Source organism: Rhinoderma darwinii, chromosome 5 (assembly GCF_050947455.1).
Source record: "Rhinoderma darwinii isolate aRhiDar2 chromosome 5, aRhiDar2.hap1, whole genome shotgun sequence".
NCBI classification, from domain to species: Eukaryota; Metazoa; Chordata; class Amphibia; order Anura; family Rhinodermatidae; genus Rhinoderma; species Rhinoderma darwinii.
The window spans coordinates 298,257,220-298,285,118 of record NC_134691.1 but is presented as its reverse complement, the minus strand read 5'-3'; the positions used below and the strand labels follow the sequence as shown (position 1 = coordinate 298,285,118).

At 42.0% G+C, this 27,899-nt stretch overlaps 1 protein-coding gene across 1 annotated transcript; it reads right to left on the bottom strand.

The window, feature by feature from the left end:
• Positions 1-707: 707 nt before the first annotated feature.
• On the bottom strand, positions 708-27,899 carry LOC142652974 (solute carrier family 22 member 13-like). The gene is made up of 10 exons (XM_075828678.1): positions 27,504-27,899; positions 23,555-23,658; positions 16,066-16,220; positions 14,990-15,158; positions 14,430-14,550; positions 12,840-12,934; positions 12,416-12,630; positions 4,189-4,297; positions 1,594-1,803; positions 708-1,080 (listed from the first exon to the last, which is right to left on the bottom strand). The coding sequence occupies exons 1-10, from the start codon at positions 27,897-27,899 to the stop codon at positions 996-998; spliced, it is 1,659 nt and encodes a 552-aa protein (XP_075684793.1). The 3' UTR covers positions 708-995.

Sequence of the window (27,899 nt, the reverse complement as noted above, 5' to 3'; positions counted from 1 at the left end):
CGCTCATATAATACACTGCAATAATCAGGTGGCCGATAGGATGACATGACCGCGGCATCGAAGGGGTTCCCCACCGTTTGTGCATGGTGAAGACTGTATACTATAGCCGGCACAAGCACATCAAGGCTTAGCTCCTGTGCCCGTGCCATTAGTATGTTGTACATTTTCATAGTTTTGCAAGAACTAAATAGTTTTTATGACGTAACTATATGTCATTGGGTGGGAGGGGGTTAAAGAACATTAAACTTAAAAAATACACATAAAATTAAAAAAACATCCTAGTAATTCCCTGCTTCATCTTCCCTTTTCATTTTGCTCTTATTTTGCAATTAATACTGAGAAGAATATAAGGAAATCTCGGTGCCCCAGAAGAAGGCATTACCCCCCCCCCCCCCCCTCCTCACAATACTGTGTCTTGCTGTATGACAACTGTCTGCAGCAGAACACAAAAATCATTAAGCCCCACCTCCTTTTCTCAGCCATGCCTCCTCAGAAATTTGCTGGACAAAAATGTAACAGTTCAGTAGGAAATTAACCCCTGTGTTCGCTGCAGGATTTCTACAAGACAGTTGTTTCAGGAACATGAAGAAAATCCTGCAGACTTTCAAACAGTGGGGGCAAATATATCTCCTGTTTACTTTCATCATTCATGTTGAGGTTTAGGGCTGCTTTAAAACGCAAAAACTCCAACACACAAATGGCAAATGTCAGCTTCACAAAGTGTTTAATTCCACCTTTTGCAGTATATAAAGTTTGTGTAGTGATAAACTTTTTAATTTAATACAGTCTTCATAAATGTCCCGTTCCCAGTTAGCTGGGCTGAGTTTCTTATTTAACAGAGTGGTTTGAAATACAACTTTCTACTGGATATAAAATAATAGATTCTAGATGATTCCATTATTTTTTTGGATAAGAGTCATTGAGCAAGGCTTAAAATAGAAGAAATAATAGTTCTCACAATATAAATATATGGAGATATTGGTCCTTTATCCAGGTTATAACCGTGTGCTCTTTTCATGCATTTCTGTCTGTAGTGTGTATGAATTACTTAACAAGTGGTCCTTTGGCAAGCTGTCAGACCTGAAAGAGAAAATTTTCTTACATTGCTAACTGTACCGAAATGCTTCAAACTCATTTTTTATATATAGACACGAGGCCTGATAATATTGGCATAAAGTCTTGGGGTTTTCAACTCTACCTCAAAAGCATGCAGTTACAGAATGGCCTATAGGTAGAAGATTAGATGCTACTCACAGCATTCATTCTTGTCAAATGTATGCATATATATATATATAATATTCAGTCTCTTAACTCTTAAGAGAGACTTGCATTATTTTATTTTTTTAATACTCATTTTTATTACAGTTGATAAAATACAAAGCGTGATACAAGTCAAGGGGAACATAATAGCGCTCCACAAAGAGAAAATGGATGAGTGAACAATATATAATGTAATACCATAACACGAGCAGTAATAAAATTGTAACACCCAGTCTACCCCAACTATCCACCCCCTACCCCCCACCCACGTCAACAAGACTTGCATTATTAACCTATCTAAATAGTTGACAGCTATAGCCGAAGTTGCCATACCTTGGAATATCATTGGTTTCATATGTATGGTCCTGAAGGTCTCTGCCCTTTGTCTCTGGTAAAAGTAATCCAAGAAGACCTCCAATGATGGGTCCACTTCCATAAATAGCCATTGGTATAGCTGGATGATACTTGTCCAGAAGACTAATGAGTGGTGCTATTATCCCGGCTACCCGTGCTGTCATAGAGCAAAGTCCTACACCATTCTGCCTGAAATATGGAAAAAGCAAACAAACCATTTTAAACCCAAACAATGTATAATATACGTGCAAGTAAGCTATGGTCAAGAATGGTAACAAATAAAATTTGCGTGGGTGCACCATAGTATGTTGCTCTGCTGCCTGGAGAACTGAGGCCATGGATTCAAGTCTGGGCAGTAACCCACCTGCATGGGTTTGTATTAGCTCCTACAAAACATATAGTGATTGACCCAGCTTTCTTAAAAAAAGAAAATTCATCCCGACATGGAAAAAAGACGACAAGGTAGGTATGGATTATCCTTGTGGTGAACTTCTGTTCAACATATTTAGGGTACATTTTCCTTCACACAGAATTAGTTGCAGGTAAGTAAATTCAGCTTTTCAGTTTCCGGTTAATCCTCTTTGGTGTAAATTATTGCTCATGTACATGGCATGAAAACTACAGGGAGCAGGATAAATACCTATCCTTCTGATAGGTACTTATATGATCTTCCCATCATGCAACTAAAAGCCCAACTGCTTCAACAGAGCATAAGACCTGATTTACACGAGCGTGTGCGTTTTGCGCACGCAAATAACGCATTGTTTTGCGTGCACAAAAGGCACTTAACAGCTCCGTGTGTCATCAGCGTATGATGCTCCGTTTGGTGCTTTTGGTGCTTTCTGTTTACATTCAGAGTTTGACAGCTGTTGCGCGAATCACGCAGTTTGCACGGAAGTGCTTCCGTGCGGCATGCGTGGTTTTCACGCACCCATTGACTTCAATGGGTGCGTGATGCGCGAACAGCGGACAAAGATAGGACATGTCGTGAGTTTTTTTCAGCGGACTCACGCTGAGCAAAATTGACGGACTGTCTGCATGCCCCCATAGACTAATATAGGTGCGTACGACACGCGTGAAAAGCACGCGCGTCGCACGCACGTATATCACGCTCGTGTAAACGACGCCTAAGGGTCCAAGCACAGAGAACATTACTACATGTATGGAGCCTGTACAGTGACACCCAGAGTCAGTATAGGTCCATATTATGAAGCCGTAGGCACCAATGTGTGCTGATGTACGGTGCCTCATTGATGCACTATATTGTCTCCTAGAAGCAATGATTGTGAAGGAGAATAGCTCTGTAATACAGCATACAATGGAACAAGATCTTTACTCACCGTTTCCTGTGGAATTTGTGAGAAAAAACTTCCATGTGTCTCTATATAAAATTGGAGAGATCCAAACAGACAGACAGACTTTGTTTCATCTGACAGTATGGCTTCAGGAATGGGTGCTCCTGGGGGACCACCTCTCTAAATTATGTTATATGTTAGGGTCTTCTTGGTGTCGGAGGGATCCATGCACTCCATCATGCCCAACCTTCTCCTGGTAACTGATGAAACAGATGTGTTGGGTTGCATCAAGCAATAAAGCATGATCGACTGGTTCACCATGCAAAGCTATAATAAGAACTAAGCAATGGGATTGTCTTATGATGTATATGGAGGTGGAGAAATCAGGATTTTTCTCTGTTGCATCAATTATATCAGTGCTGTGAGAGCAGGTTGTTTAGTTATAACTGGTTCTCCATCTTTCTTTCTCTCCTCCGTTGCCTTTTACCTCTACCAAATTCCTTGGACCTTGGGTTCTTTAACCCTGTTGCCAGCCCCTTCCGACCTGTTCCCTAGGCATCATGAACAGTAACACCAGTTCCGCTATTGAGGTTTCTTCTTTCGTCTATCTCAGGTATCTAATCCAGACATACTTGTTGAATTAACCGATTGCATGATGACTTGGACCAATAAAATTAGTATGATCATGTAACTATGCTTTTATCTATCTATACTGAATGTTTACGTGCCATTCCTCACTCTCTCTCTTTTTTCTGTATTCTCGTTGAAAAGTTCAATATAACATTTTTAGAGACACATGGAAGTACAGTATGGCCCTTTAGCAGGTTTTGGACGCCGTAGTACAAATCCATACAACACAGATTTATGTTATGTGCATGAGTACTAAGGTTGGCGAAACGGGCATGTTGACACCGCTTATTTTCAGGCGTATTTTGGATCGTAGAATGCTCATATTACGCTCTGAAATAGACTTAAAATACATCTGCAAACAGCTTCTAATTTATGCTGCTGAAATAAAAAATGCCTCGTAAAAAAGAAAGACTTGTTACTTCTTAAAACGATTTACAAGCTGAATTTCCATTGACACTACAGAAAATGTTTTGAAAATACGCCTCAAAATACACTAAAAAACGCTTCAAAAACACTTTGAAAATCAGCTCCAAAAAGATCTGGATTCAAGAGCTGTTTTCTCTTGAAATCAGCCTCATATTTTACAGTCTGGACATATGTTGTGTGAACATAGCACAAGAATGCATAACTTTGCCAATAAACAGCTTACCTGATGATTGTGGGAAATAACTCAGCAGCATATATATAACAAACTGAATAGGAAGATGCGGTTGCAAATTTTCCAATTACTGCCAGCACTGTGATCCCAATAGAAAACTCTGAGAATGACACAGATAGATTAATGTTTATATTAATAGTGAGAGCCAGAAATAATATTCCAGTAAAATTGGAGGCATTATCCTTGCCTATCTGTCTTTCTATAGATGTATTGCATATAATGTTCAGCTAGAGGCTAAAGGCGTTCTCGATTAACATTGGCGTACTGTGGCCGGCCTTAGGTACGTGCGACCAATGCGGTCGCACAGTGCGCCATCCGCCGAACTGTAAAGGGGGCCACCGGTTGTGCATGCCACCCACTACTCGGGGCGCCTGCGGGTCAGGTGCCACTCACTTACCGCACCTACCTCAATACTGGCTGCCCCACACCCTGGTCACCGCTCATCCGCGCTCACCCTGTCCTGAGTCCTGAATGACGAGACAGACGTGATGACATCATTCAGGACGCAAGAAAGGGAGGAGACACTGCGCTTCCTGTGCGTTTCCAGGGATGTTGGGGACACCGAGGAAACGTTTTCTGCGGCCGGCTCCAACTCCAGCAGGCAGTGTTTCTCAGAAGCCCAGCAGGTCAGTCACTGACTGTAGGCTTTGTTTGAATGGGGGCACTGATGGGGGTCTAAAAATGGCAATAATGGCAAATGGACAGAGGATTCAATGCCACCTTGGTACCCATTTGCCACTTATTGCCCCCTTAGTGTCCTTCTATTCAGTGCCCCCTTGATGCCCATTTGCCATTTTGTTGCCCCTTTATTGTTCTTCTGTCACAAAAGATGCTAAAGGCTACAGGGGCAGTAAATGGCAAATGGGCATCAAGGGGCCACCAAACAGGAGGACCCTAAAGAGGCAATGAGGGGCAAAAGGGCACCATGGTGGCACTGAAAGACACTAAAGTGTTAATAAAAGTCAAATGGACACAGAATTCAGTGCCTTCATAGTGCACATTTACCATTTGTTGCCTTTTTAAATCCTGTTCAGATTATGTTAAAGGAAAACAGCTCCTGATTTTCAGACATTTTTTAATCAAAGTCGCGTTTTTCCGCTGCGTTTTTGGAGCTGTTTTTCTATCGAGTCAATGAAAAACGGCTCCAAAAATGGCTGAAGAAGTGACATGCACTTCTTTTTCGCGGCTGTTTTTTTACGCGGCCATTTTGAAAAACTGCAGCGTAAAAAGGGCCCATCGGAACGGAACGCCGTTTTTCAATGGGCAGATGTTTGGAGTCGTTCTGCTTCCGATTTTTCTGCCGTTTTTCGGTATGTTTAGGGCCCAAAAAACGGCTGAAAACACTCCGTGTGCCCATACCCTAAAAGCTATGTACGCATACCTTTAAAATCTTTATTTTTTTTATTTTTTAATAAAAATCAGTGTGTTTGGTGCACCTTTGTAATTACATTTAAGGCTATGTTCACATCTGCGTCAGGGATCCGTTCAGGCGTTCCATCTGAGCTTTCCGTCAGAACGGAACTCTGACTGAAACAAACGGAAACCATAAGTTTCTGTTTGCATCATCATTGATTTCGATGGTGACGGATCCGGTGCAAATGGTTTCTGTTTGTCTCCGTTGTGGAACGGTTCTGAAGTTTTGATGGACTGAATGGGGCAGTCGACTACGGTATTGATTCCGTCAAAACAACGGAACCCTTGCACAACGGAGACAAATGAAAACCATTTGCACCAAACTGCTTTATTATTTAAAAACAAAATTAAGTAAAACCGTTACACATATTTGGTATCGCAGCATCCGTAACGACCCCAGCTATAAAGTTATTACATCATTTATCCCACATGGTGAACGTCGTAAAAAATAAGATAAAAAACAATGCAAAAATTGCTGTTTTCTTTGAATCCTGCCTTAAAAAAAATTTGATAAAAAGCGATCAAAAAGTCGGATCTACTCCAAAATGATACCGATAAAAACTACAAGTCGTCCCGCAAAAAAAAAGCCCTCATACAACTGCATGTGCAAAAAAATACAAAAGTTATGGCTCTTCAAATATGGAGACACAAAAACAAATAATTTTGAAAAAAAAAAGTGTTTTCACAGTGTTAGGGCGGATTCAGACGAACGTGAGTGTTTTGCGCGCGCACAAAACGCTGTGTTTTGCGCGCGTGGCAGCAGCGTGTCAGCTCCGTGTGTCCTGTTCATATGGATGCGCGGCTGCGTGCTATTCGCGCAGCCGCCATCATTATGACACTCCGTTTGGATGTTTGTAAACAGAAAAGCACGTGGTGCTTTTCTGTTTACATTCATTCTTTTACTGCTGTTGTGCGAATCACGCTGCTCGCACGGAAGTGCTTCCGTGAGGCATGCGTGATTTTCACGCACCCATTGACTTCAATGAGTGCGTGATACGTGAAAAACGCCTAAATATAGAACATGTCGTGAGTTTCACGCCGCGCAAAACTCACGGACTGTCTGCACTGCCCCATAGACTTGTTTAGGTCCGTGCGACCCGTGTGAAAACCATGCGGGCTGCACGGACGAAAATCACGTTCGTCTGAATCCGCCCTAAAAGTGGTAAAACATCAAAAAAATCTATATAAATTTGGTATCGCTGCAATCAAAACAACCCGCTGAATAAAGTTATTGTGTTATTTATATCACACGGTAAGCGGCGTAAATTTAGGACGCAAAAAAGTGTGTCAAAATTGCCGTTTTTTTTCTATTCCCCCCAAAAAAAGTTAACAAAAGCTTATCAATAAATTATACGTACCCCAAAATGGTGCTATTAAAAATTACAACTTGTCCCGCAAAAAACAAGACCTTATACAGCTATGTCGACGCAAAAATAAAAAAGTTATAGCTCTTTGAATGAGACGATGGAAAAACTTAAAAAATGGCTTGGTCATTAACCCCTTAAGGACGCAGCCTAGTTTGGGCCTTAAGGCTCAGAGCCCATTTTTCAAATCTGACATATTTCACTTTATGTGGTAATAACGTCGGAATGCTTAAACCTATCCAAGCGATTCCGAGATTGTTTTCTCGTGACACTTTGGGCTTCATGTTCGTGGTACAATTTGGTCGATATATTCAGTCTTTATTTGAGAAAAATTGCAAAATTTAGAGAAAATTTAGAAAAAATAGCATTTTTTAGAATTTAAATGCATCTGCTTGAAAAACAGACGGTTATACCACCCAAAATAGTTACTAGTTCACATTTCCCATATGTCTACTTTAGATTGGCATCGTTTTTTGAACATTATTTTATTTTTCTTGGACGTTACAAGGCTTAGAACATAAACAGCAATTTCTCATATTTTTAAGAAAATTTCAAAAGCCTTTTTTTTAAGGTACCAGTTCAGTTCTGAAGAGGCTTTGAGGGGCCTATGTATTAGAAACCCCCATAAAGCACCCCATTTTAAAAACTAGACCCCTCAAAGTATTCAAAACAGCATTTAGAAAGTTTTTTAACCCTTCAGGCATTTCACAGGAATTAAAGCAAAGTGGAGGTGAAATTTGCAAATTTCATTTTTCTTTCTGAATTTCAATTTTATTCTATTTTTTTTCTGTAACAAAGAAGGTTTTACCAGAGAAACACAACTTAATATGTATTGTCCAGATTCTTCAGTTTTTAGAAATGTCCCACATGTGGCTCTAGTGCGCTCGTGGACTAAAACATAAGCCCCAGAAGCAAAGAAGCACCTAGTGCATTTTGGTGGTGCTTTTTTATTAGCATATATTTTAGGCAGCATGCCAGGTTTGGAGAGGTGTTGAGGTGCCAAAACAGTAGGAATCCCCCAAAACTGACCCCATTTTGGAAACTGCACCCCTCAAGGAATTAATTTATGGTTATTGTTACCATTTTGACCCCGTAGTTTTTTCACAGCGCGTATTTGAATTGGGCTGTGAAATTAAAAGAATGACAATTTTTCCAATAAGATGTCATTTTTGATCAGAATTTCTTATTTTCACAGGGAACAAAATACCCCATTTTGTTGCCCAATTTGTCCTGAGTGCGGCAATACCCCATTTGTGGTGATAAACTGCTGTTTGGGCCCATGGGAGGCCTGAGAAGGAAAGGAGCGCTGTGTGTTCTTAGGAGTCCAGATTTTGCTGGATTGGTTTTCGGGTGCCATGTCGCATTTGCAGAGCCTCAGAGGTATCAAAGCAATGGAAACCCACCAAAAGTGACCCCATTTTGGAAACAAAACCCCTCAAGGAATTTATTTATGGGTGTTGTGACCATTTAGACCCCACAGTTTTTTCACAGAACTTATTTGAATTGGGCTGTGAATTTAAAAAAAAAAACTTTTTTCCAATAAGATGTAGTTTTGGCTCAAAATGTCTTATTTTCACAACGAATAAAATACCCCATTTTGTTGCCAAATTTGTCCTGAGTGCGGCAATACCCTATTTGTGGCCATAAACTGCCGTTTGGGCCCATGGGAGGTATTAGAAGGAAAGGAGCGCTATGTGTTCTTTGGAGCCCAGATTTTGCTGGATTGGTTTTCGGGTGCCATGTCGCATTTGCAGAGCCCCAAAGGTATCAAAGCAATGGAAACCCACCAGAAGTGACCCCATTTTGGAAACTACACCCCTCAAGGAATTCATTTATTGGTGTTGTGACCATTTAGACTCCACAGTTTTTTCACAGAATTTATTTGAATTGGGCTGTGAATTCAAAAAAATTTAATTTTTTCTAATAAGAGGTAGTTTTGGCTCAAAATTTCTTATTTTCACAAGGAATAAAATACCCCAATTTGTTGCCCAATTTGTCCTGAGTGCGGCAATACCCCATTTGTGGTGATAAACTGCCGTTTGGGCCCATGGGAGGCCTCAGAAGTAAAGGAGCGCTATGTGTTCTTTGTAGCCCAGATTTTGCTGGATTGGTTTTCGGGTGCCATGTCGCATTTGCAGAGCCCCAAAGGTATCAAAGCAATGGAAACCTACCAGAAGTGACCCCATTTTGGAAACTACACCCCTCAAAGAATTTATTTATGGGTGTTTTGACCATTTAGACCCCACAATTTTTTCACAGAATTTATTTGAATTGGGCTGTGAATTAAAAAAAAAATTATTTTTTCCAATAAGAGGTAGTTTTGGCTCAAAATTTCTTATTTTCACAAGGAATAAAATACCGCATTTTGTTTCCCAATTTGTCCTGAGTGTGGCAATACCCTATTTGTGGTGATAAACTGCCGTTTGGGTCCATGGGAGGGCTCAGAAGGAAAGGACCACCATGTGGCCTACTGGGAATTTTCTGGTGCTAAGTCGTGTGTGCAGAAGCCCCTGAGGTATCAGTACAGTTGAAACCCCCGAGAAGTGACCCCGTTTTAAAAATGACACCCCTTAAGGAATTCATCTAGAGGTGTAGTGAGCATTTTGACCCCACATGTATTGTGTAAAAGATAATGCGCAGCAGATGGTGCAGAGTGAGATTTGCAATTTTCTATATATATGCCATGTCAGTGTCCGATATATTGTGCCCAGCATGTGCCACTGGAGACATACACCCCATAAACTGTAATGTGGGCTCTCCCGGGTACGGCAATACCCTACATGTGGCTGTTATTAGCTGCCTGGGCACACGGCAGGGCTCAGAAGGAAAGGACCACCATTTGGCCTACTGGAGCTTTTCTCGTGCTAAGTCTTGTACGCAGAAGCCCCTAAGGTACCAGTACAGTTGAAACCTCCAAGAAGTGACCCTGTTTTAAAATCTACACCCCTTAAGGCATTCAGGTGTAGGCAATACCCTACATGTGGCTGTTATCAGCTGCCTGGGCACACAGCAGGGCTCAGAGGGGAAAGATGAGGAGGGGTAAGCTGTGCGAAGTGGATCAGAGCGAGTAAAACTGGGGTAAATTAAAAATAAAGGGATGGATGATTAATTTTAAAACACTCTTTCATTCAGAGCTCTGGTTTTTCGGGACACGCGTCACATTGATATATTGTGTCCTTCCTTATCCCCCTCTTATAGCAGACTCTGCACCTCTTTTGACTTTTTCCCTTCTTGCCAGTTTGGGGAACTTCTCCTAAAAAGTGTTGCCCTGGTACGATGCCTGTGGCTCCGCTTCCAGAAGTACTGTAAGGCTTCAGGACTTGATCTGACAAGTCCACCCCTCCCATGTACCTATTGTAGTCCAGGATGCAGTCTAGTTTGGGGGACCCTGTACTGGTACCTCGTACAGGTACATGGGTACTGGTGTGGCATCTCCCTGGTCTTGTACTTGACACACAATATGTTGCTGCTAGATTGTGCCCTGCTCTCACCCCTTCTGAGTGTTTGCCCAAGCAGAGTCTTAGGGAGGCCTCTCAGGTTTCTTCTAGCAGTGCAGCATGCCGCAGGACTTCTGGAAGCGAGGCAGTTGAAGAGTGGGACGCTGGTATAAAAATTATCCAGGTAGAGGTGGTAACCCTGGTCCAGCAGTGGGTGCACCAAATCCCACACAATTTTTGTATTAACTCCCAGTAAGGGGGGGCATTCTGGGGGCTGAATACTGGTGTCCTTCCCTTTATATATCCTAAATTTGTAGGTATACCCTGATGCACTCTCGCACAGCTTATACATCTTCACGCCATACCTTGCCCTCTTACCCGGCAGGTACTCGCGGAATTGAAGCCTCCCTTTCAAATGTACCAGGGATTCATCTATAGAAATACACTTCTCGGGGGTGAATGCTGGGAAAACCGGGCACTGAAATTGTCTAATAGGGGTCTCCGTTTATACAAACGGTCAAAACTGGGGTCATCTCGGGGTGGGCACGGCTCATTATGAGTATAATGTAAGAAGCGAAGTATTGCCTCATTTTTATTTTATTTTTTAGTTTCCAGCTCAGTTCTGAAGTTGCTTTGAGGGGCCTATATATTAGACACCCTTATCAAACACCCCATTTCAGAAACTAGACCCCTCAAAGTATTCACAACAGCATTTAAAAAGTTTATTAACCCTTTAGGTGTTTCACAGGAATTTAGAGCAAAGTAGAGGTGACATTTAATTAATTTAATTTAATTTATTAGGCACCATGTCCGGTTTGAAGAGGTCTTGTGATGCTAAAACAGTGGAAACCCCCCAAAAGTGACCCCTTTTTGGAAACTAGAGACCTTGAGGAATCCATTGTAGTTTTCTTGGGGTGCATGCGACTTTTTGATCAGTTTTTATTCTATTTTTAGGTGGCGTGGTGACTAAAAAAACAGCAATTCTACTCTTGTTTTTTATTCAAATTTTTTTACAGCATTCACCGTGCGTTATAAATGACATATTCACTTTATTCTGCGGGGCGATACGATTACGGAGATGTTCTTTTATTACTTTTAAATCTTTTATTTTCACACAACTTTTTTTTACTTTTTCACACTTTTTTTACTTTGTCCCACTAGGGGACATGAGGGCAGGAGGCTCTGATCGCTATTCTAATACACTGCACTACATACATAGTGCAGTGTATTAGAGCTGTCAGCTGTTCGCTGACAGCAAGCATAGTGGGTCCTGATTTTGTCGGGACCCACTAGGCTTCCGTCGATGGCGTAGCCAGAGTCCATTGTTAGGATTCTGGTTGCCATAGTAGCCATCACGGCCCGCTATCGTGTAGCAGGCCGGCGATGGCAGCTTAACCCCTAAGAAGCCGCGATCGCTATTGAACGCGGCTTCTAAGGGGTTAATCGGCGGGGACCACCGCGATCGGTCCCTGCACACTAAGCTGTGATAGCCTGCTGTTAGAAACAGCAGTTATCACAGCTCAAGCACGCGTAATAGTACTGACCTGAGCGCGAACGTTCTACTTAGCAGGACGTACTATTACTGACCTGAGCGCGAAGGGGTTAAGGTCTAAAATAGGCTGGTCATTAAGGGGTTAAACAGCGTAAATTTATACCGTGAAAATCAATGCTGAAATAGCTGCTTATTTTCAATTCTCTCCTAAAATAAAGTTAATACAAGTTAATAGATATATTATATGAATCCAACAATAGTTCAATTGAAAAATACAACTCGTCTCGCAAAAAGCCAAAACACTTATACGGCTATGTCGACGGAATAAAAAAAAGTTACGACTCTTGGAATGCGACCGTGAGAAAACATAAAAATAATCTTTGGTCATTAACGCGCAAAATGGCCTGGTCATCAAGGGGTTAAGTCTCTCATCTACATTTTTTTATGTGGCATATTTTTGGTTTAATAAATAGGATTATGCGATGAAGAATTGGGGTCCATACATTGATTACCTTTTGGTATTGCAGTGATGATGAGGCAAGCAGTTCCTCCCAGTAACAGATATACGGACTGGCTCAGCCTTCTTCCAAAAACTTGCACTGTGAACATGGATCCAAGACGAGCAGGTATTTCAACAGCTCCAAATATAAGTTGAGTAAGATAAATGTCGAGCCCAAAGCTTCCCACATTCAGACTGAGGCCATAATACACTAAACTGTTCACAAACCTAGAATCAGATGTACAAACACAAGGCAGCAAGTTGGATGGACTATTTGCTTTATGGAAGTGTAAATGAGTAAGTACATTTCTTATTCATTTCTATTTATTCTAATTTATAATTTTTTGCATCATTTCTTAAACAAAAAACATGTAAAGAGAGTCCATAAATTTCACTTTTGTTTCAATTATCTCCTGAACATTTCTATTGGAACTTACCATACCAAACACATAATGAGAGTCTTCTTTCTCAGCGTTGGGATCCTAAAAAGATCTATCATGTTGCCAGATTTAGTCTCTTTTCCTTCTTCTAACTTAAAAAACAAAAACAGAGGACACTGAAATTTCATATTGCATTCTTTATTATTATCACCTCCTACCTGATAACAATACTTGTGTATAATGATGTGATAGTCACAAAATTGCTGCTTTAACATTTTGTTGAAAAAAATCATCTGTAGATCTAGCTGCTTCTGGTTTGCAGAGAATCCAACCTTATTTTTACTGTATGTATGAAATATAGTTTTGATATTTTTATTAAACATCCTGAAATTGATGCAGCAGAAAATGGGCCACAGTGGCGTACATGGCATGCACCACCTTTAATATTGCATTTTAGACACTGTTTCATTTTTAAAAAGTCATTAGAAAAAAGATGTAGCAGAAGAATTGTAAAATGTGCCAAATGTATTAATGCCATGCCCTAAAGTACTTCAGCCATTTACATAAGGAACAGAAAAGTTTTCTAACACGTCTACCGAGTTGCACCAAATAAATTATTCTGTGTGTCCCATTATGTTAAATTTGGCAAGGTTTCCGTCTGTCTCGTCTAGTTTTATCCTGTTTAACTTCCTGACAGTATTAACAATATGCCCCAATATGTTTCTACAGTGCCTATGGGAATTCATTCCATAATTCTACATTTATTACAATAACAAGTGTATATATCCTATTTCATGTGGTGTGCATAGAGTATAACCAGGACCTGTGATGTACAGCAGGGATTACAGAGGTTACAGTTGCAGCTAAGCTTCTTTGCCTAGAGGGCCCACAGGGATCTTTGCCTAACAAGATACATAGTTACATTTACCCCTATAAATCCAGAGGAACTTTAAAAAAATTTAGAAAAAAATAAATGAGTAAATTGATATAAAAATTACTCATAGGGCATTAACCAATCTTCCCTAAAAAGGGAAAAATTCCCTCCTGATCCCAAGTAGCAATCCAACTGGATCAACATTCAAAGTAAGGCTTTGTTCACATCTGCGTCAGGGCTCCGTTCATGGGTTCCGTCAGAGCTTTCCATCAGGGGACCCCATGAACGGAACCCTGACTGAAACAAACGGAAACCATAGGTTTCTGTTTACATCACCATTGACTTCAATGGTGACGGATCATAGCTTCCATACAAGGTAGGTCCTGGTTCATACTACCACACCGTCTCCTCTGTCCCGTGACCGGAGGGCCCAGCTTCTGTTCCTTCCTTTCTCTGAGGCCTGAGAAGGTGGACTTTGCTAATGGAGAGGGGAACGATTTAACCAAGCAGTGGCCCTCCTGTTTTCAAAGGCCCCATTACAGCTTCATCGACTGCCTATTTGTCAAATATGATCATGCTTACTACAACAATAAATACTTAATTTGGAGTATTAAAGATCATATAAATATATATCATGATTTTTAGTAACCATTACTTCTTCGGAGGCTAGAGTAAGAAAACTGCTGTATATTAGAAAATGAAGAGATAGATATATGTGATGAGGAGGGCTGCGGACCATTAAATATTTAATTCTATGACGCTGAATGCTTTACCTGCTTCAGTAAGTCTTCAGATAACTCCTGTTTGTTGATGCGTGCAGCTTGTTGGAGGAGCGTTTTGGCCTTTTCATTTCTGCCTTTTGTTAGTAGCCAACGGGGAGATTCTGGAAGAAACCTATGTGAAATTATCATATAGATGGTGTCACGAGTCCAAGAAAAAAAGAGACTAGAGATTCAAGTAAAATTATCTCCCCTGTATATGATCTCTAAATATTTTCTGTATGTGACTATTATAGAAGATTTATATTAAGACCACCCCCCACCCCTTTCAAGTTCTCTTTAAAATGGAAAGACTGTTGACCCAATAGAAATATGAAGGAGTACCTTACCCTTCAAGACCTTCAGGATCACATTTGACAACAGTCTCTATTGCATAATATAACCAAGTTTTAATGCTTCCTTCCTATGTTCTTCATTAGTTGAAAGACTAAGTGACTTCTCCTGTTCCTTGATTTAAAAATTGTGATTTTGAACATACCCAGGATACCCAGGGTCACTTGTGATCAAACAGTCTTTTGACTTTATTTACATAGATCTAGAAAGATTTTACTTACCAAATATAGAAGAATAATAAGGCTGAGGGGGCAGAGCAAGCAATTTGTAGCAGCCTCCAGTTACGTATAGCATATCCAATTCCAGCCAGCACCATTAGTCCTATTGCGAAGCAGACATGGCCAGTGATAGTGGCATAGGCACGGTGTGACGGTCCCACCCATTCAGCAACTGAAAGGAAATCATTTCATGTATAATATACATATATCTTGCTTTCCATATAATTGTTGATCACTAAACATAAAATTAGGGAATGTAAATAGCATGTGACCCCTATTATTTCTTATGGGGGAAAAAAACAAATGCAACCTACAATGATCGCAGAAACCTGTGTAATAATTACAAGTGGAAAGCATTTTTTTCCCCATAATTAATAATAGAATTCCTATATAAATTTTATGGTTTATGTGTTAAAGCCCTAACCCAGGGTCAGCTCCAGGTGTATGTGGGCTCTTGGACAACAGAGTCACATGCATTTTACCCAGTGGACCTTGACATCTGCCTAGGTTTTCTTTATGATGATGCCAACTCAGCTCTAACCCTACCTTAACTAAGGAATATGACCCTTGGAAAAAGATATGTTGCTGGTAAAATACCCCCGCTGTAAGCCAGAAAGTCGAGCTGCTGCAAAGACAGGCTCCCATTTTGGTGGGCTCAACATGACCGTGTATTACATGGTCACCAATTCATTTGAATGATCACCATTCTTGTCTACAGCATGCAGTATTACAGTAGTTAGCTCTTGTGTCCATCCTAAACATATACACCTTAGGATGTCAAGCCCACGGCTGAATGAACGTTATTAAGTATTGGTATTATTATTTTTAGAATAACTATTATTATTAGTATTACTTTAGTATTAGAATTACTTTAATTTAATTTATGACTGGAGTTGACAAGTAAATGTATTAAAAAGTGACACATATTACATTTTTTCACAATAGTTATCACAAGCTAGAGATAGATACAATAAATTCTTGTTGGTTTGAACGGAAAATTTTTGGTTGGAAAAGCTCTGAAAAAAAACAGGAAAAAAAAAAGCTCACAACAGTAATACACAATTTCATAGAAATATTACCTAATACAAGATTGTTTATCAGTACACCAGACATGGCGATTCCCACAAAACATCTAAGCACAATAAAGACGTAAAAATCTGTAACAAATGCCGCTCCAAGACCAAAAGAGAACATCAACAAAATGGAGATTAATATAACTGGACGTCTCCCAATCCTTTGAAAATGAATAACAAGTTTTATTATTACATTGATGTAAACATAAATTTATTTACATATCACATCATTGAGAATTTAGAGCATCTCTACATATATAAATGTTTATTTTTAATTTTTAATTCTCCGCTATTCAGATAAAGTCCCATATTTATTAATAATGGCGTATCTTGTGCCAATGAAAATAGAGAGGGTAGTTAACGAGAATTGAACCTAATTTATTTAAAGGCGTACACCTTTTTATAAACCTGGTGCAATTGTCTGTTTGTTTGGGTATGTTCACACGCTTAGGGCAGATTCAGACGAACGTTGCGTTTTTGCACGCGCAAAAAACGCTGCATTTTGCGCGCGCAAAAAACACTTGACAGCTGCGTGTGTCATCCGTGTATGATGCGCGGCTGCGTGATTTTCGCGCAGCCGCCATCATAGAGATGAGGCTAGTCGACGCCCGTCACTGTCCAAGGTGCTGAAAGAGCTAACTGATCGGCAGTAACTCTTTCAGCACCCTCGACAGTGACTATCTCCTGACATCGCGTACCGGAAATTTTTTTGCCGAGTTCGGCCGAACGCGGTGAAGTTCGGTTCAGTTGTCCGGGTTCGCTCATCTCAAAGACACTCCGTTTGGATGTTCGGAAACAGAAAAGCACGTGGTGCGTTTCTGTTTACATTCATCCTTTTGACAGCTGGTGCGCTGTTTCAGTCGGTTCGCACGGAAGCGCTTCCGTGCGACCTGCGTGGTTTTCACGCACCCATTGACTTCAATGGGTGCGTGATGCGCGAAATACGCAGAGATATTGAGCATGTCACGCTTTTTGCGCAGCAGACAAACGCTGCGCAAAAAGCACGGACTGTCTGTACTGCCCCATAGACTTGTATTGGTCTGTGCGTGGCGCGTGAAAACCACGCGGCCCGCACGGACCCAATACACGCTCGTGTGAATCCCCCCTTAGCAAAAAGCGTTCCTGAAGCTGAAAATGAAGCTTCTTTTAATTTGGAGCTTCTTTTCAGGCTTCTTTTGAGGCGTTTTTTGAGGCGTTTTTCATAGTATTCTAATTGGAAAATCAGCTCCAAAAAACGCCTCAAGAAGTGACATGCTACTTCTTTTTACAGAGCGTCTTTTTACGCTCCGTTTTTTAAAACAGCGGCGTAAAAAGACGCCCCGTATGAACTAAATGCTGTTTTTCCCATTGATTTCAATGGGCAGATGTTTGTAGGCATTCAGCTTCCATTTTACGCCCCGAAATACGCCTCAAAACACTGCGTGTGAATATACCCTTTTTCTACGCTTGCTATGAGCAGCTGCACATTTGCACCTTGTTTTAATCTTTAAAACCTGTTTTTTTAATGCATGTTTGTAGCTTGACCTCGCCCATTTTTTGGTGTGAGACGACAAATACTTTTTAAAAAAAATGTTAGTACAACTCTAAGGCCTTATACAGACGAACGTTATATATGTCCATGTGCTGTCTGTTAAAAAAAATGGACAGCACATGGACCTATGCAATTCAATGGGTATATTCAGACATCCGTGATTTTCCACGCAGCGTGTTTCCGTTGTGTGAAACTGACTGCATGTCCCATTCTGTTCAGTTTTTGCAGACCACTTGAAGACTATTGGTTTGTGAAAATCATGGATGACATCCATGTGCTGTCCGTGTTTCATGCAACAGTTGCTAAATAAAAAAATGTGCACCAACACTGACATTAAAAACTGATGGCACACGGAACAAACACTGATGGCACACGGAACTGAACTGCAATAAATACAGTCCATTTTTTGCGGACGCAAAACGGACACGCTCGTCTCAATAAGGCCTAAGATTCAACTTTTTAACTTGTGCAACTTCCACCAAATCAGGCGTAAACTCAATAATAAATGTGGGCCAGAGTATGAAATGATCATCACAGAATTGTGGACCTAAAAAAGGAATTGTGAACATTAACTGTAATAAAAGTGTAGTACATTTGGTAGAGCTCTGGGGAGTGAAACCCATTCTGAATTTTCTAAGAACCCCTATAATTTTTTGTGTACATTTCTTCTCATGTATTGAATTTTCTGCCTATAAACACATATGAGCATGGAAACTGTAGGTTGATACACGCAGTTGAAAAAGTAACTCGATAAGTTAAAAACTGCCCACATACATTAGGTGGCTGCCAGCCAAATAGCTGCTGATCTGACCGCCATCTTCCCGGAATCCTATATATATATACCCTTTGGGCCTGGCTTAGCGTAAATGTTATTTCTCTGCTAAGAAAGTGCAGGGACAAGAATTTTAAGTTACAGTAGTTGTCAGCAAGCTTAAAGAGGCTCTGTCACCACATTATAAGTGGCCTATATTGTACATAATCTGATCGGCGCTGTAATGTAGATTACAGCAGTGTTTTTTATTTTGAAAAACGATCATTTTTGACAGTTATGACCTATATTAGCTTTATGCTAATGAGTTTCTTAATGACCAACTGGGCGTGTTTTACTTTTTGACCAAGTGGGCGTTGTACAGAGAAGTGTATGACGCTGACCAATCAGCGTCATACACTTCTCTCCATTCATTTACTCTGCACATAGTAAACTTGCGTTGTTCACTATGTGCAGTTACTCAAGTGTCCTGACAATGAATAGACATTACTTCCAGCCAGGACGGGATGTATATTCAGAATCCTGACACTTCTCTGACGTCTGTGGTTGATTTTTAGCACAGCAGGAGTAGTCTCGCGAGATTACGCTGTAAACTGTCATTTACAGTGAGACTACACCTGTGTGCTGTAAATCAACCACAGACGTCAGAGAAGTGTCAGGATTCTGAATACACATCCCGTCCTGGCTGGCGGTAATGTCTATACATTGTCAGGACACTTGAGTAACTGCACATAGTGAACAACGCAGGTTTACTATGTGCAGAATAAATGAATGGGGAGAAGTGTATGACGCTGATTGGTCACTGATTGGTCACTGATTGGTCACTGATTGGTCCGCGTCATACACTTCTCTCCACAACTTGGTCAAAAAGTAAAACACGCACAGTTGTCCATTAAGAAACTCATTAACATAAAGCTAATATAGGTCATAACTCCATCAAAAATTATCGTTTTTCTAAATAAAAAAAACACTGCTGTAATCTACATTACAGCGCCGATCACATCATGTACAATATAGGCCACTTATAATGCGGTGACAGAGCCTCTTTAAGGCCCAGTTCACACTGAGTTTATTTGGCTTTTACCTGCTTGCAGAGAAAAAAAGCGGCATATCCTTTCATTCCACGGTTCCGCCTCTGACCTCCCATTGAAATCAATGGGAGGCAGAAAAAGCATTTTTCGCTGTGTTTTTTGCCAGCGGTCCTCAATGGCCATGGGCGAAAAAACGCTGTGAAAACCGCAGCAAAAAATCGCAGGCAGGCCAAAATCTGCATCAAAATTTCTGAAGGAAAAAAACTCTGTGTGAACTAGGCCTAATAAGGAAGCTTTATAGGCTTTATAGTGTACTTTAACACCTTACACATGAAATTAATCTATAAAAAATTTGAGTAACTCTGAATATATATTGCATTACTTATATAGTACTGATCCTAAGTTACAGCCAGATATAAAGGTTCTAGGACCTGATGAAAAATCTGTAACAGGGCCACCCAACTTTCTATGCAATTTATAGTACTGGTCTCCTCTTATGTGGCAGAGTAACTGCTGGGCCACCAAAAGAACCAGTTAAAAAGTGTGACTGCAAACTCTGCCCTTCATATACATATGCAGCTGAAAAGTCACACATTGATATTACTGTGCGGGAATAATTCTTACAGTTATGTCACAGGACATGGATAATGGACACAATGATCACACACCACACGGATAATAATGACAGTGAAGTCACTATACAGAGATAATAAACAGTGGTATCTCTTTACAAAAATCACAGAGACAATGATGTCCCAGTATAGGTGTAATAACCAAAGTGAAGTAACAGGTCAGAAATAATAGTTACAGTGATGTCATACTGCAAGGCTAATAAACACAATAATGTCAAACAGTGATGTCACAATAGATGGATAATAAACAGTGATATCACAGGTATCACAAAGATAAAGATGTCACAGCACGGGGGTAATGATCAAAGTGAAGTAACAGCGCAGGAATACTAGTCACAGTCATAGTGATGTCACAATACAGGAAAGATGAACACCGATCATGGTCATAATGTATCACTTTTGCAGTGTTAATACACAAAGTGATGTCATAAAATAAGAATAACAAACACAATGATGTCACAGAACATGGATAACAAACACTGTGAAGACTTAGGATAGGATCATTGCACACAGTGATATCACAGTATGGGAATAATGCACAAAGTGATGTCACAATGCAGGAATAATGTCACAGAAGCGGGATAATTAACATAGTGATGTCACTATTGGCTAAGGACAACAGTGATGTCACATCACAGGGATAATAAATCATCATAATACAAGAATATACACAAAGATGTTACAGTACAGAGGTTATGCACATAGTTATCTCACATCACAAGGATAATAAACACAATGATGTCACAACACAGGAGTAATAAACAAAATGATGTCAGAATAGAGGGATGTTACAGTACAGACAACAAACACTGGTATTACCTTATGTGGCAGACTGGCCAGTGGGCTGCTGTGGCCCTTATTCCCTGGAGAGACTTCAACCTCTGTAACCACTATAGTTACGCTCCTAGTTTTAGCTTATGTTATAGAGAATCTGTCACTAGTTGATTAATGCATATCTCTTAACTAATCGAATAGGCGCTTTGCTGCTGATAACTACAGTGTGATTTGTTTCAAAAACGTTTATGAGCATTTTTCTAAATATGCTAATTTGGCTATACTTGCCAAAGAGGAGGTGACTCTTTCTTTTCCATCTGGGCGGTGTAATATTTTCTGCATGATGCTGTCCAATAAGTATCATACAGTTCTCCTCTTCCCAGCCCAGCCACACAGCGTGATCATATAGTATACAGCTTCCATTCCCGACTGTGTATTCAACAGGTGATATCTCCGGTAGTGTCACAGCTAGAACTGCGATCCTGGTGCCATATGAAAGATAAGAATCTCATGTTATGCCACCAGAACCGCTGTTCTAGGTGGTCCACACCCTGAGATATGGCTGTTTGAATTGATCCCCCTTCCCTCCAGCCTCACTCTCTCACACTGTGTGAAGCAGCTTCATGCTGATAGGACAGCGTCAGAGTCTGTGAGGTAACTCCACCTCAGGAGAATCACTGCTGTTACCTCCCATTAGTCAAGTATAGGCCTATTTGCATATTTAGGAAAAAGCTCATAACTTTTAAAATAATACATGTTTCGGGACACAATTTTCACTATCATTATCAGTGTGACAGCGCCTATTAGATTAGCTAGGAGATAGGGCATTAGTAAACTAGTGACAAGGTCTCTTTAAAGTCCAGAATTACATTCTTAATTCTGCAGGTTTCATGTCTGTACAAAGCTTGCTCTGGTGATATTTAATCTGGGAAATATACACCAGAAAAACGAACTGGATTTAATGCATTAAAGGTGCTTAACTAAATTGTTGTCTGTTGACAATTGCAACCAGCAGAATAGTAAATGCAGATTTAACGGCCCTTTTACACAAGCCAATGATCGGGCAAACTATCTTTCACATGAACGCTCATTCCCGATCATTGCTCTGTGTAAACCGGGCAACGATCAGCTAATGAACGGGGAAAACCACATTCATCAACTGATCGTATCTTTTATGCAGCTAAAAAATGATTCACTAGTTGTGTACACAGGGAGATATGCTGGCGACATATTGCAAATGCATGGGGACGGGTGATCATAATAACAATCGGCCGTCCCCATACTAGACAATCATTGCACAATTTAAAGGGAATGTGTCGCTAGAATTTTTATTTTATTTTTTTTCAGTTAAACTGTTAGTTCATAAATGATTACACATTGTTTTATTTTTTTTTATTTTTTTCACAAGTCAAGAAAATATTATAAATTAGATTCTAATTTATAACATTTCCATGTGCTGGTAACTAGAGGGAACAATTCCCAAAATTGCAGCATTGGCAATGTGGTAAAGCAACCTCATTGCTTTATGCTGCAAATTTGGAGTAGACACACTCGCTCTAGTGTCCTCACACAATCCACCCTCTTTTATCCTGGCTAGTGCCAGGAGAAAGGAGGGGGTTGAATGTTCAAACCAACTGTGTGCCGCCATTTTCTGGGCGAATGCACAATGTAGGAGGATTAGATACAGTGGTAATCAGACAGTATAATACTAACATACACACACATCACATACACAAACATAACTTACCTGCTCCTGCCGCCGCTGCCGCGGCCTCTGCTCCTAGTCCTTGTGTCTGTGTCTGGGTCTTAAACGTATGGCCGGAAGCCGCGACCGGAAGTCGTCATCTTACTGTCCAGGCGCGGCTTCCGGTCCACATGAAAATGGCGCCGGATGTCGCTCTACCAAAGACCTTCCTTTTGGTCTGTGTGGGAGCGGCGCATGCGCCGTTCCCATACAGATGGCGTACGCTATAGTGAATGGAACGGCTCCTGTTCGCATTCTCTATGGGGATGTATGTGCCGTATTCCATCTCTGTATGTGTCGTTAATCGACACATACAGAGATGAAAAAAAAAATGGCAGCCCCCATAGAGAAGTAAAAAAAGAAAAAAGTACAACATAAAAACACAAATAAATAAAATTTATTTTAATGACATACTAAAAGCAATATTATGTAAAAAAATAATAATTTTGTGACACCTTCCCTTTAAAGGAAGCAATGAGCATCGACAAACTGTATTTTCGATCAGCTTTTGTTTTAAAAGCGGTAAACACAGGCAATATCTGCCCATGTAAAACCACCTTAAGATATAATATGGACTATAACTGATTATCAGTACAAGAAAAGCAATACAATGCAATAACAAAGTGACTCAACTTTTATGTAGGACAATTCTATATGTAAAATGGTGTTCAATGAGAAATATACACTTTAATGTCTAGACCAGTGTTTTCCAAATCTGTCCTCAAGGAAACCCAACAAGTCATGTCTTGAGGATTTCCCATTATTGATTTAGTGAAACAAATAAATCACCTGTGCAAGATCTAAGGAAATCCTCAATACATGGCCTGTTGGGTTCCTTGGGAAACACTGGTCCAGACCACGTCATGTTATTGTATTATTGATCTTGTAAGAATAGCTCTAGAACTAATTATTGTAAAAATTATATCACAAATAAATGTGCCCTATTATGTCTTGTGGAATAAGGCATTGTCAATTTTCTATTTAATGCATAATTTATCAAATATTCCTTCTTACCTGTCTCCTAAGGGACCAAAAATAATAGCTCCAATAAGGAGTCCAAACATATAAATAGACTGACATATGTCTGTCTGCTCTTTCCTGTGACACACCAGGTCAAACTTGAAATAAATGAAATGCAAAAATTATTGTTATAGTTGTACCACATCCAAACATATTTCCATATTTTATGTACATCACGAAAGGCTATTCAAATGCCCATGACATATACATTTGATGTATGCCATACAGTAGCACACATCACCTATAGGCTCACAAGTACCGTGCAGAATATTTTTTTTGTGGGATCTGGTGGGATGGAAAAGTGTAGTCTACTATGCATATCCATCCTTAAAGTTTGACAAACTTCTGACATGTCATAGTGACATGTCAGAAGTTTTGATTGGTGGGGGTCCGAGCACTGAGACCCCCACCAATCGCTAAAACGAAGTGGCTGAAGCGCTCTTAGTTTCTGTTCAGCTTTTTCTGGAAAGACGATGTATCGGAGTACGGGCTCATAGACTTTCTATTGAGTCCTTCTCCGATACACTGATTTCCGAAAAGAGTCGGACAGACACGAATCGGCTGAGCACTCACCCGAGTGCTTCAGCTGCTTCGTTTTAGCGTTTGGTGGGGTCTCAGTACTCGGACCCCTACCAAACAAAACTTCTGACATGTCACTATGACATGTCAGAAGTTTGTCAATGTTTGGTTAACCTTTAAAAAAAAGGTACATACCAGCCCGACGGAAAGAACACTCTTTTGGTTTCCGTCAGGCTAAAAGAGCCCTATGGACATGTTTAGAATGCGTCGGGAGATTACAAAAGTGATATTACCAGGGTCTTAGCATGACACAGGTGCAATGTCCCAACCATGGCCGGCGTTAGCTATGTTCGACCAGTGCGGTCGCACAGGGCGCCACCTCCCACACTGCAAGAGGGGCGCCAGCAGGTGTGTGTATCCCCGCGCCGTTGCAACAACCAGCGGGGATACACACACTAACTGCAGGCGCCTTTCCGCCCGGGCACTTCTTCACTTAGTAGCCGTCGCTACCGCTGTAGCGGCCATAGCGGCTGCTAACGGTGACACAGGACATGAGGGCGGTGGTGCCGCTAGCAGCTGCTGTGGCTGCTATAGCGGTAGCGACGGCACTATAGCAGAGCAGGGAGGTATCTCCCTGCTCTGCTGTCTACTAGCGCCACTGTAGCTCCCTAAAGGAGTGGAATCCCCGTGTGTCCGGGGATTCCGTTCCTGGAGCGCTGCTTGATGTTTCTGTCCATATATGGACAGTTACATTAGGGGAAACTCCTGAAGCGGAATCCCCGGTCACAGCATTGCAGACTCTATGACCGGGGATTCCACTCCAGGAGAAGCCAATGATGTCATGGACACAGACGACAGGAGCTTCTCCTGGAGTGGAATCGACGGTCATAGCGTCTGCAACGCAGTGACCAGGGATTCCGCTTCAGGAGTTTTCCCTGATGTCACTGTCCATATATGGACAGAGGCATCAAGCAGCGCTCCAGGAGTGGAATCCCCGGCCACACGGGGATTCCGCTCCTTCAGGGAGCTACAGTGGCGCTATCTATACTGGAAGGGGGGGTTGCTATCTACAAGGGGGCACTATAGCAGAGCAGGGAGGTATCTCTCTGCTCTGCTGTCTACTAGCGCCACTGTAGCACCCTGAAGGAGCGGAATCCCCGTGTGACCGGGGATTCCGCTCCTGGAGCGCTGCTTGATGTTTCTGTTCATATATGGACAGTTACATCATGGGAAACTCCTGAAGCGGAATCCCTGGTCACAGCATTGCAGACTCTATGACCGGGGAGTCCACTCCAGGAGAAGCCAATGACGTCACGGACACAGACGACAGGAGCTTCTCCTGGAGTGGAATCGACGGTCATAGCGTCTACAACGCTGTGGACGGGGATTCCGCCTCAGGAGTTTTCCCTGATGTCACTGTCCATATATGGACAGAGGCATCAAGCAGTGCTCCAGGAGCGGAATCCCCGGCCACACGGGGATTCCGCTCCTTCAGGGAGCTACAGTGGCGCTATCTTTACTGGAAGGGGGGGGGTCCTATCTACAGGGGGGCTGTGGGCTGTGTGGCACTACCTACAAAGGGCAACTGTGCAGGAGCACACAAAATACCCAGCTTTCCTGGGTATCAAAAAAAAGTGTGGAAATAAACTAAGATATATTTTTTATTTAATCTAGCTAAAAGGATTAATCCTTTACTCAGACTAAATAAAAGTTATATCTTAGTTTATTTCCACACATTTATTTGATAGCTGGGAAAGCTGGGTATTTTGTGTTCTCCTGCACAGTTGTCCTTTTTTGAATGTCTATTGCCCGCCAGCTATCAGGGTCATTTCGTAGTCCTTGCACTACCTACAAGGGGGCTGTGGGCAGTGTGGCACTGCCTACCAGGGGGCTGTGGGCAGTGTGGCACTACCTACCAGGGGGCTGTGAGCTGTGTGGCACTACCAACCAGGGGACTGTGGGCTGTGTGGCTCTACCAACCAGGGGGCTGTGGGCTGTGTAGCACTACCAACCAGGGGGTAGTGGGCTGTGTGGCACTACCAACCAGGGGGCTGTGGGGCACTACCAACCAGGGGGCTGTGGGGCACTACCAACCAGGGGGCTGTGGGGCACTACCAATCAGGGGGCTGTGGGGCACTCCCTACCAGGGGTCTTTGCGACACTTCCTACCAGGGGGCTGTGCGGCACTCCCTACAGGGGGCTGTGTGGCACTTCCTACAGGTGGCTGTGTGGCACTTCCTACAGGGGGCTGTGCGGCGCTATCTACAAGGGGGCTGTGTGGCGCTATCTACAAGGGGACTGTGTGGCGCTATCTACAAGGGGGCTGTGTGGCGCCACCTACAAGGGGGCTGTCTGGTGCTACCCACAAGGGGGCTGTGTGGCGCTACCTACAATGGGCTGTGTGGCGCTACCCACAAGGGGGCTGTGTGGCGCTACCCACAAGGGGCTGTGTGGCGCTACCCACAAGGGGCTGTGTGGCGCTACCCACAAGGGGCTGTGTGGCGCTACCCACAAGGGGCTGTGTGGCGCTACCCACAAGGGGCTGTGTGGCGCTACCTACAGGGGGCTGTGTGGCGCTACCTCCAAGGGGCTGTGTGGCGCTACCTACAGGGGGAATCTGTGAGTGGGGGGCTGATGATCATTTTACTGTGAGTGGTGGGCTGATGGTCTTAAAGTGGTTTCCACCTCTGACCTCCAATTGAAATTAATAGGAGGCAGAAAATACCTGCGGTGCCCGTTTGGAGCTTTTTTCCTGCGTCTTTTGCATTCGCTTCAACAGCTTAAGAAAAAACACAAAAAAAAGGTCACACAACGCTGTCACTTCCTGAAGGAATTTTGAGGCAGATTTTTTTTGCCTTACAAAAAACGTGTGTGAACGTACCCTACGAGTGGAGTGCTTGTTCTTAGCCGTTTTCTGTCTTTCTAAAAACAATTTTTGGTAGGGGGGCCCTGAGGAAATTTTGTTTTTCCAGTGCTGCCTCGAGTCCGAAAAGGTTGGGAAACTCTGTACTAGGCTACAGGGTCCCGTCATGGAGCAGCTCAGTTCGTCATGGGAACGGAGCCTAGGTGAGTACAATTTTTGTTTTTGTTTGGGGGCACTGTCTACAAGGGGGAGGTGCGGGGACTGTATGGCATGTTCTACAAGGGGGAGGTGGGGGACTGTATGGCACTATCTACAAGGGGGAGGTGGGGGACTGTATGGCAATGTCTACAAGGGGGAGGTGGGGGCTGTATGGCATGATTTACAAAAAGGAGGAGGGGAATTATGGCACTGTCTACAGGGAGGCTGTATGGCAAAATCTACAGGGGGGCACTATACTGTGTGGGGGCCACTAAACACTGAGTTTGGCATTATACCAAAATAGGTTATTGATTACATGTGATTCAGCATTTTAATTGGCAGATTCATTAAAAATTTACAGACCTCAGTGACCAGTGTTGACTTTTGCTGTGACGTGTCGTACACCCATCCATTCTGGCAGTCGTTCGTGCTATTTAGTCCATACCTCTGGATGGATTCCATATCCCAATCCACAGGCGTGTACATGAGGCATTGCTCAAAGCTTCCATGTTCAGTACGTGGAATGGTGAAATTCAGCTGATTTTTCTCAGTTAGATTTAGGTTTTTCTCTAGGATCCAGCTGGTATTGCAGTGGTGAGGCACAGAGATTCCCATAAACACTTGCCCAAACATGTGGAAGACATTAAAGAAACTGAGGAAGCACAATATGAAGACCAAAGATTTCTGAAAGCGACCAAATTCCCCAACATTTTTTAAGATTTCTCCAAAGTCCGTCATCGTCATCTGATTCAAAGTCAT